Source organism: Gobio gobio (genome assembly GCF_949357685.1).
Source record: "Gobio gobio genome assembly, chromosome: 7".
Lineage (NCBI taxonomy): Eukaryota > Metazoa > Chordata > Actinopteri > Cypriniformes > Gobionidae > Gobio > Gobio gobio.
This window is the reverse complement of record NC_137103.1, coordinates 54,724,986-54,734,951: the sequence shown is the minus strand read 5'-3', so window position 1 is coordinate 54,734,951 and position 9,966 is coordinate 54,724,986. Positions and strand designations below refer to the sequence as shown.

Genomic DNA, 9,966 nt, shown 5'->3' with positions numbered 1-9,966 from the left:
TGGCATTTTTAACAGCGAACCTAAAGTTACCGAACCAAAGGCATAGGGATGCGGTCACAACCTGATTGGTCGGCTTTTATGACGTATATTTCGCAACGGAGCTGCTTACCGAACATTCAAAACAATGCTGTGTGCTGATTAAACGCCTCATTTAATGCGTGTACATACGGTTTTATTATTACCAGCTGAGAACTCACGAAGAGCTCATCAAATGTTCAACACATTCAGAACAGCAGCAGGATTTCCTCCATTGAGGCACTTCACCTCCTCGCTGCTCCACGTTTGCCCTCTACTCATTTTGGATACACCGATCTTTCCGCGTCGTCAAATCAGCTGACGTGTAGCGTTGCATCTTGTGACATCACGTCCTGTTTTTGTTCGTTTACATGTCTTTGGTCCGTTTTGCGTTCATATATCAATATATATCATATATCAAAATACCAGGGTTGGGATGGCAGCGTTCACATTTGTTCAAATGAACCGCACTAACCCAGCAATCGCACCAGGGTTTGTTTTAATCCAACCAAACATGACAAGTGTGAACGCACCCTAAATCTTTAACAGTGTAAAAAATTCTGAATGCATGAAAAATAGCATCACACCACATAAAACACCACATAGACATATAAACAACAATAAAAAACGTGATTTTCACCACTTTAAATCAAGATACATGTACTGGAGAAACAAAATGTTTTTTAAAAAATTTTGTTTTGGTGAAAACAAGAACAAATATCTGCCAATGGGGTCAGGAAAATAGACTTTCAGATTTTTTAATCAGTATCAGGCTTTACTTTAAATCAGTGAGGAGATGCATTACTTATTATTTACATGTTATTACGTGTGTGGGATTTTCCAGATCTTTCTTCAGATTGTCCTGATTATATCAATCATATCTCCTCACTGTCTTCTTTAAAATAACATGACAAAACTAGGTTTCCTAAAATACAATTATGAAAGTTTATTACGTAGGTTATGTATCTATGAAGAGCACTGTATTTTAACTATATGAAAATAAAGTTTATTTAAAAGTTATCTGCATGGGCTGCGGCGTTAATGTTTATCCTCTAGATGTTTTGGCACTTTTTATTTGGAATGATCAAACAATGAAGGCGTCCATATGATGTATGGATGATCCATATGAGATATGGCTGAAATTAGACATATTTAAAGCCATTTTATGGTCTTGAATCACTTTGCGGTTTGCTGTGGTAAGATTGAACAGACTGACCGCTGTAAATCCGGCAGCTGCAGAACACAAGCTTATCTAGTGTTGCTTTTATTAGTTTTTTTAGCTGAAATTTCTATGTCTAAATGGTTTTATTACGTTTTAGTTTTTAATTTAAATTCATTTAGTTTTAGTTATTTTAGTACTTCAACTTATAATAAATGAAAATGAGAAACCTATTGGCAACTAGCTGAAATAAGTTTTTATTTTATATTATTTAGTTAATGATAATAACACTGGTCTAGATACACTATATTTCCAAAGGTGTTGTGACGCTTGACGATTTCAAAACACGGCATCATGAAGCTTCGAAGCGTTATGAATCACTGAGTCGATTCAGCGGTTTGAATCGCCAAATTTCAGATGTTTGGCGGTTTGTCACGCGATCCGAATCATGATTTGACTCACTGATTCATAATGCTTTGAAGCTTCATGAGGCCGTGTTTTGTAAAATCGTCATCACTATGTAAGTCGTTATTTAGGGTTTTTTTGCGCACAAAAACTATTGTCGCCGATTCATAAAGTTATTGTAGAACCACTGCGCCGATCTCTGAACCGCAGTCGGACGGTCACCAGCGCCAGATCCACGCCTCCATCGCCATGATTCGGACGCTAAGGCTTGGATGAGCTGCTCGGCCATGGAAACCCATTCCATGAAGCTCTACACACTGTTCTTGAGCTCATCTGAATCTACAGTGGTCTGGTGTGGTCTACAGTGGTCTGGTGTGGTCTACAGTGGTCTGGTGTGGTCTACAGTGGTCTACAGTGGTCTGGTGTGATCTACAGTGGTCTGGTGTGGTCTACAGTGGTCTGGTGTGATCTACAGTGGTCTGGTGTGGTCTACAGTGGTCTAGTGTGATCTACAGTGGTCTGGTGTGGTCTAGAGTGGTCTGGTGTGGTCTACAGTGGTCTGGTGTGGTCTACAGTGGTCTGGTGTGGTCTAGAGTGGTCTGGTGTGATCTACAGTGGTCTGGTGTGGTCTACAGTGGTCTGGTGTGGTCTACAGTGGTCTGGTGTGGTCTACAGTGGTCTGGTGTGATCTACAGTGGTCTGGTGTGGTCTACAGTGGTCTAGTGTGATCTACAGTGGTCTGGTGTGGTCTAGAGTGGTCTGGTGTGGTCTACAGTGGTCTGGTGTGGTCTACAGTGGTCTGGTGTGGTCTAGAGTGGTCTGGTGTGATCTACAGTGGTCTGCTGTGATCTACAGTGGTCTGGTGTGATCTACAGTGGTCTGGTGTGGTCTACAGTGGTCTGGTGTGATCTACAGTGGTCTGGTGTGGTCTACAGTGGTCTGGTGTGGTCTACAGTGGTCGGGTGTGGTCTACAGTGGTCTGGTGTGATCTACAGTGGTCTGGTGTGATCTACAGTGGTCTGGTGTGGTCTACAGTGGTCTGGTGTGGTCTACAGTGGTCTGGTGTGGTCTAGAGTGGTCTGGTGTGATCTACAGTGGTCTGGTGTGGTCTACAGTGGTCTGGTGTGGTCTACAGTGGTCTGGTGTGATCTACAGTGGTCTGGTGTGGTCTACAGTGGTCTAGTGTGATCTACAGTGGTCTGGTGTGGTCTAGAGTTGTCTGGTGTGGTCTACAGTGGTCTGGTGTGGTCTACAGTGGTCTGGTGTGGTCTAGAGTGGTCTGGTGTGATCTACAGTGGTCTGCTGTGATCTACAGTGGTCTGGTGTGATCTACAGTGGTCTGGTGTGGTCTACAGTGGTCTGGTGTGATCTACAGTGGTCTGGTGTGGTCTACAGTGGTCTGGTGTGGTCTACAGTGGTCGGGTGTGGTCTACAGTGGTCTGGTGTGATCTACAGTGGTCTGGTGTGATCTACAGTGGTCTGGTGTGGTCTACAGTGGTCTGGTGTGTGGTCTACAGTGGTCGGGTGTGATCTACAGTGGTCTGGTGTGATCTACAGTGGTCTGGTGTGGTCTACAGTGGTCTGGTGTGTGGTCTACAGTGGTCTGGTGTGATCTACAGTGGTCTGGTGTGATCTACAGTGGTCTGGTGTGATCTACAGTGGTCTGGTGTGATCTACAGTGGTCTGGTGTGATCTACAGTGGTCTGGTGTGGTCTACAGTGGTCTGGTGTGGTCTAGAGTGGTCTGGTGTGGTCTACAGTGGTCTGGTATGATCTGGTGTGGTCTGCTGTGATCTACAGTGGTCTAGTCAAGTCACCTTTATTTATATAGTGTCTATTACAATACAGATCGTTTCAAAGCAGCTTTACAGTGATAGCAGGAACATAATGCAACATAGTTTGTTCGGCTGTACAGCAGATCTAGAAGAAAATAATATCATAGTCCAGCTTAAGTAAGTTCATTTCGGTTTTTAATTGTGAAAACAGTGATGGTCTTCTGTGGTCTCCAGTGGAATACAGTTAGTTTATCAGTTAGTGTTAGGTATTGTGGTGGCTTGATTACTCTCCTCCTGTGGGTCAGAGGTCAGCGCGTCTGCGCTCGGTGGCCGGTCTGTGGGGTTCTGTACTGGCGATGGAGGCGTGGATCTGGCGCTGGTGACCGTCCGAATGCGGTTCAGAGATCGGCGCAGCAGAGGGCGAGCCGTGCCACCGGAGCTCTTTGAGGCTTGGCTGCTGTCCAGAGTTCTTCTGTTGACGTGCTGGAGGGACAAACGGCACAGGAGGGTTTCCCAGAAGGCCGAGCGGAACTGGCGCGAGGAGAGGCTGTACAGCAGCGGATTCAGAACCGAGCTCAGGTAGAAGAAGCTGTCGGCCACCAGATGCAGCTTCACGTAGTTGCTCAGGTAACTTATGGTCCACAGTGACTTGGGCAGCGCCGCCGTCATCAGCCTGCGGATCTGGTTTGGCATCCAGCACACGAGCAGAGCGCAGACGATCAGCACTAACAGATGCGGATCCACAGACAGACATGGAGGAGAGAGAACAACAGAAACACGTGTGAGAAGAGAGTCAATGTGTGAGAGGCAGAGGTGGACAGTAACGAAGTACATTTACTTGAGGACTGTACTTAAGTACACTTTTTGAGTATCTGTACTTTACTGAAGTATTATTTTTTAGGGAAACTTTTACTTTAAAGGGTTAGTTCACCCAAAAATGAAAATTCTGTCATTAATTCCTCACCCTCATGTCGTTGGACACCCGTCAGACCTCCGTTCATCTTCAGAACACAAATGAAGATATTTTAGTGTAAATCTGATGCTCTGAAAGGCCTCCATTGGCTCAATGCACTTTACACTCTCAAGACCCTTAAAAGGCACTAAAGACGTCGTTACAAAGTCCATCTCACTACAGCGGTTCTACAATAACTTTATGAATCGGCGAGAATAGTTTTTGTGCGCAAAAAAACCCTAAATAACGACTTACATAGTGATGACGATTTCAAAACAAAGCATCATGAAGCTTCGAAGCGTTATGAATCAGTGAATCAAATCATGATTCGGATCGCGTGTCAAACCGCCAAACTGCTGAAATTTGGCGATTCAAACCGCTGATTCGACTCAGTGATTCATAACGCTTCGAAGCTTCATGATGCTTTGTTTTGAAATCGGGAAAATGTGTTTTTCGCGTCACTCGCACAAATAGAAACATTGCGAGGAGTGTTTTCACGCACATCATCAACAACATTTCTTTTTGTCATTTATTCTGTCATCAAACATGTTGGAGATGACAACAATTGCTGCTCTGTATCTGAAAGCCAAACGCTGACATGTCTGGGTATAGCTCATAAGCCCCGCCCCTCTGTGTATTATAATGGACGCGAGACAAACTAAACAATCAAATTACACTTCCGAGTAATTTTTTCCCAAAGATGGCTACTGTGATTTTAGGCAGTTTTTATCATGATGATTTCATTTCAAGTGTCAAGTGTTTTATATGCTATAAAAACGGTGTGTGTGACGTCATGATTGACAGCTGAGATTGACGGATTGTGAAGTTGTCACTGAGGCACTAACTGACTTTTTTCGGGAGGAAATTGGAGCTTTAGCTTTAATATCTACATTTCTATAACTGTTTATATCACACAGACATAATGAGTTGTTCTGCATCTGTGAGAGTGTGGGCGGGGTTTTGATATCGCGCCTCTACTTCCTGCTCTTCTACTGCGCAGACTCAGCCCCAAATCTGCGCAAGATGTCAGCGCCATATTCAGACGTTGGCGGCGTATTCAGACGTGGAAAGTAGTGAAGATGCGTCGTCTATATTTATCTACGGTCTATGGTCTGGGTGCACACAACTGTCTGGATTACAGCCGCTACTTGAGGATGACGGGTGCCCAGTTTGATAACCTGTCAAACCAGACGTGTCAATAAGCTCTTCATTGATTGGCTTGCGCGACAATGCATCAAGACGCGATTGGTCGCCCACTTATTGCTGACCTGAGCCAAATGATCTGGCTCATTAAAATGAGTTGGACTCCCCGTCACCATTTCTGACGTGTCTCAGTGGACTTGACTGATAGAGAGAATGTGTTCAGTGGATGTTTGTGTAAGGCTGGGTCAGGTTCAAACCACTTCAGCTCTGCAGCATATTTAGAGTTTTTTAGAGAATTTTAGACATATCTTAATTTAAAAGAGCACACTTACATTGGAGTAAATTGATCAAAATTGTCTCATTTTACAAGAAAACACTCAAAATTTTAACACAGTGGTGGAATATTGCATATGTTACATTGTATGTATTCACAATTTTATGATAAACGTATTATAAAAAGTCATATTTTGATTTATGTTTTAATTCATTTGTTATTAATTGTAATTTGGTCTATATCCCTTCAGATATAGTATAAGATGCCTTCTGTTGATTCCACTAGGTGTCAGTAAACAGGGGAAAAAATTATTTTCTTGTTATCGCCTTCCAAAAAAAAGTGATAGAGATGAATCTGTCCAAACTATCTAATAACTCCTCCTCATCTGCACTGATTTAATCCTGCCGCTGGGAAATCGAAAAGAAGGCTCCGCCTCCTCAACTTTGTAAAGGGAGATCTCGGGCTCTGATTGGTCTAGAGAAGCATGATGCTGCGTTCACACCAAACGCGAATTGAGCGTCAGGCGCGAGTGATTTCAATGTAAAGTCAATGGAAAGGCGCGTTGACGCGCGTCTGGAGGTCCCGCGGCGCGGAAGGCGCGTTACGCGCGGCGCGAATTGGACGCGAATTGAGCGTCTTGCGCGATACGCGCGTTACACGCGAATGGTGCTTTTGTGCATTCACGCGTTTGAAGCGAATTCGCGTCTGACGCCCGAGTTGAAAAATTTGAACTTTGGCGTCAATTTGCGCCGCGTTAACCAATCAGGAGCCTGCTCGCTGCTGTCACGTGGTAAAGTGACGTGTATGAGAAACCCTGCATAAATTAAAAACAGTACTATTGTGTCACAAAATGTAGTTTTAAGACGTTTTCAGGTGGGAATGTAGTTGTTTAAAGCTCAAATTTGTGGTTTATTTATAAAGAGAGCGCCTATTTAAAAAAAATAATCTTGTGTTTTTGGAGTTGTGAGATCCAGGCGATCACCGGGCAATCACTGCTCATAACCCCGGCGAAGGCAGCCTTTCCTCGGCCAGTCCTTCTGGCGTCTGCCGCTGGCTCTGATGTCCTGTAGTGGTTCGTTTTGTGTAGATCTAACGGCCGAGCTTTGCTCTCATGAATCTATAATTTGTTGTCTGCCAAATCGTTTTGACTGAGGGCAAAGAGAAGTTTAATAACTTTATATTTTAAGGATATTTAAATATACATGTACTGAAGATGATGTAGGAGTTGCCTGGACCACATTTGTGTGGCTATTAATGCTTAATATATATGTTTAATGAAAATGAAAAGAGGCAGAGTGGTGTTTTATGACATATTTCTCCTGGAGTGCCTTGAACGCGCGTCAATTTCGCTTCAAACGCTCGATTTCTACGCGCGTCCAATTCTCTGCAGACGCGCGAATGCATTCAAAATGTTCGCGCGTGAAACTAGACGCGGTAGACGCGATTTTGACGCTCAATTCGCGTTTGGTGTGAACGCAGCATGAGAGAGTTGAGATACTCAGCTTTTTTTACGTTTGACGCAATACGTGATGACGCCGTCAAAAATCACGGCTAACAAAGACGATCAAAACTAAGGATAATACGAGTATTTGTTTTCTGGATCTGGACATCGGTGACGTATCACAGTGTGGTTGGGCCATGCTTGCTCACAGACATGTGATAATAGTCTCATTTTGAAGAAAACAACATAAGGAACGAGCTGATATAGCGTTTGAGGCTAGTAGCTCCACAACGAGTTAGTGATCCGAACAGGAATATGACTCATGTGTTTGCTTGTTCAAAGGAGTCATATCCATCTTCGTGATTCTTTTGAGAATAACGTCACTGTAAAGTGTTGGATCGGTGAATTAAACTGCACAGTGATATTCTTGAGGGTGAGAGCTTTCATTTGATATATGACTTGTATATTTTTTGGTGAGTTTGTGTGATATAAATATGAAATGTAATATTATTCATATGATTTTCTCAAGGGGGGGTCGTTGCGGGGGGTCAAATTCAGACCATATCATTTTCTATGTAACATAAATGCAAAAATGATTGGGTTATCAAGAAAGCTGAGGTATCAAGGCAGAGCTGAAGTGGTTAAAGGGTAAACCTTTTGTGTCTTGTAAATTACAATCACTGCGGTCTCATAACTCTTATTGATTTGACTGCACTGACACTATCAGATGAGAACAACTCTTTTGAATCGATCTGAATAATGACACTATTGTCTTTACTGCTGAATACAAGCCTCATATTTGATGAAGTTTGCATCATTGATTCTGTTATTTCCCTGTTTATCACTGATTGTTTGAAACAATCTATATTATGGGCTGTAGAAATAAAGCTGACTTGTCTTATTGGCCAACAGACATTCAATATAATGAATGTATTAAATTATTAGTTCACTTCAAAATGAAAATGTCCTGATGATTTCCTCACCCCCATCTCATCCAAGATGTTCATGTCTTTCTTTCTTCAGTGGAAAAGAAATGACGTTTTTTGAAGAAAACATTCCAGGATTTTTCTGCACATAATGGACTTCAATGGGAACCAACGGTTGAAGGTCCAAATCAGTGCAGTTTCAGAGGCTCTGACTGATCCCAGACGAATAGAGTCTGATCCAGACAAACCATTCGACATTTTCAAGAAAAAATAAACATTTATATACTTTTTAACCTAAACTGCTCATCTTGCGCTGCTGGAAAGGTCACGTGATGTAGGCGGACGTGCCGCCCCAAGCGCTCATGTGAAGACTAATACAAACATCCTTTAGCAAAAAACACTCCATCTCCAAATTCAAAATAGTCCGACATCGTTGTTTAACCTTTTTTTGCTAAAGGATGTTTGTATTAGTCTTCACATGAGCGCTTGGGGCGGCACTTCCGCCTACGTCACATGACCTTTCCGATGGGATCACGCAATCCGTGGCCATCGCAGCGCAAGATGAACAATTAAGGTTAAAAGTATATAAATATTTATTTTTTCTTGTAAAATGTCGGATGGTTTGTCTGGATCAGACTCTATTCCTCGTCTGAAGCTCTTCCTCTGAAACTGCATTGATTTGGACCTTCAAATATTGGTTCCCATTGAAGTCCATTATGTGCAGAAAAATCCTGGAATATTTTGGAAAAATATAAAGACATGAACATCTTGGATGAGATGGGGGTGAGGAAATCATCAGGACATTTTCATTTTGAAGTGAACTAATAATCAACTAACAAGTCTGTCGGCCAATAAGACAAGTCAAGTCAGCTTTATTAATGAAAATGTCCTGATGATTTCCGAACAGTCGAACAGAAAGTTTTTTGAGGAAAACATTCCAGGATTTTTCTGCACATAATGGACTTCAATGGGAACCAACGGTTGAAGGTCCAAATCAGTGCAGTTTCTGAGGATCTGACTGATGGAATAGAGTCTGATCCAGACAAACCATCCGACATTTAAAACAAAAATAAACATTTATATACTTTTAACCTCAATTGCTCATCTTGCGCTGCGACGTGCCACGGATTGCGTGATCCCATCGGAAAGGTCACGTGACGTAGCCGGAAGTGCCGCCCCAAGCGCTCATGTGAAGACTAATACAAAAGTTCTTTAGCAAAAAAAGGTTAAACAACGATGTCGGACTATTTTGAATTTGGAGATGGAGTGTTTTTTGCTAAAGGATGTTTGTATTAGTCTTCACATGAGCGCTTGGGGCGGCACGTCCGCCTACATCACGTGACCTTTCCAGCAGCGCAAGATGAGCAGTTTAGGTTAAAAAGCGTATAAATGTTTATTTTTTCTTGAAAATGTCGGATGGTTTGTCTAGATCAGACTCTATTCCATCAGTCAGATCCTCTGAAACTGCATTGTTTTGGACCTTCAACCGTTGGTTCCCATTGAAGTCCATTATGTGCAGAAAAATCCTGGAATGTTTTCCTCAAAAAAAACGTAATTTCTGTTCAACTGAAGAAAGAAAGACATGAACATCTTGGATGAGATGGGGGTGAGGAAATCATCAGGACATTTTCATTTTGAAGTGAACTAATAATCAACTAACAAGTCTGTCGGCCAATAAGACAAGTCAAGTCAGCTTTATTAATGAAAATGTCCTGATGATTTCCGAACAGTCGAACAGAAATGAAGTTTTTTGAGGAAAACATTCCAGGATTTTTCTGCACATAAAGGACTTCAATGGGAACCAACGGTTGAAGGTCCAAATCAATGCAGTTTCAGAGGAAGAGCTTCAGACGAGGAATAGAGTCTGATCCAGACAA

At 42.5% G+C, this 9,966-nt stretch overlaps 1 protein-coding gene across 1 annotated transcript in view; it reads right to left on the bottom strand.

Annotated features, from left to right (window-relative positions):
- Positions 1-3,382: 3,382 nt before the first annotated feature.
- gpr39 (G protein-coupled receptor 39) overlaps positions 3,383-9,966 on the bottom strand; it is a 9,148-nt gene continuing 2,564 nt past the window's right edge. The window contains exon 2 of the mRNA XM_079821804.1: positions 3,383-4,078. Within this exon, the coding sequence (XP_079677930.1) occupies positions 3,606-4,078 (473 nt within the window). The 3' untranslated portion in view covers positions 3,383-3,605. The remainder of the gene's footprint in view (positions 4,079-9,966) is intronic.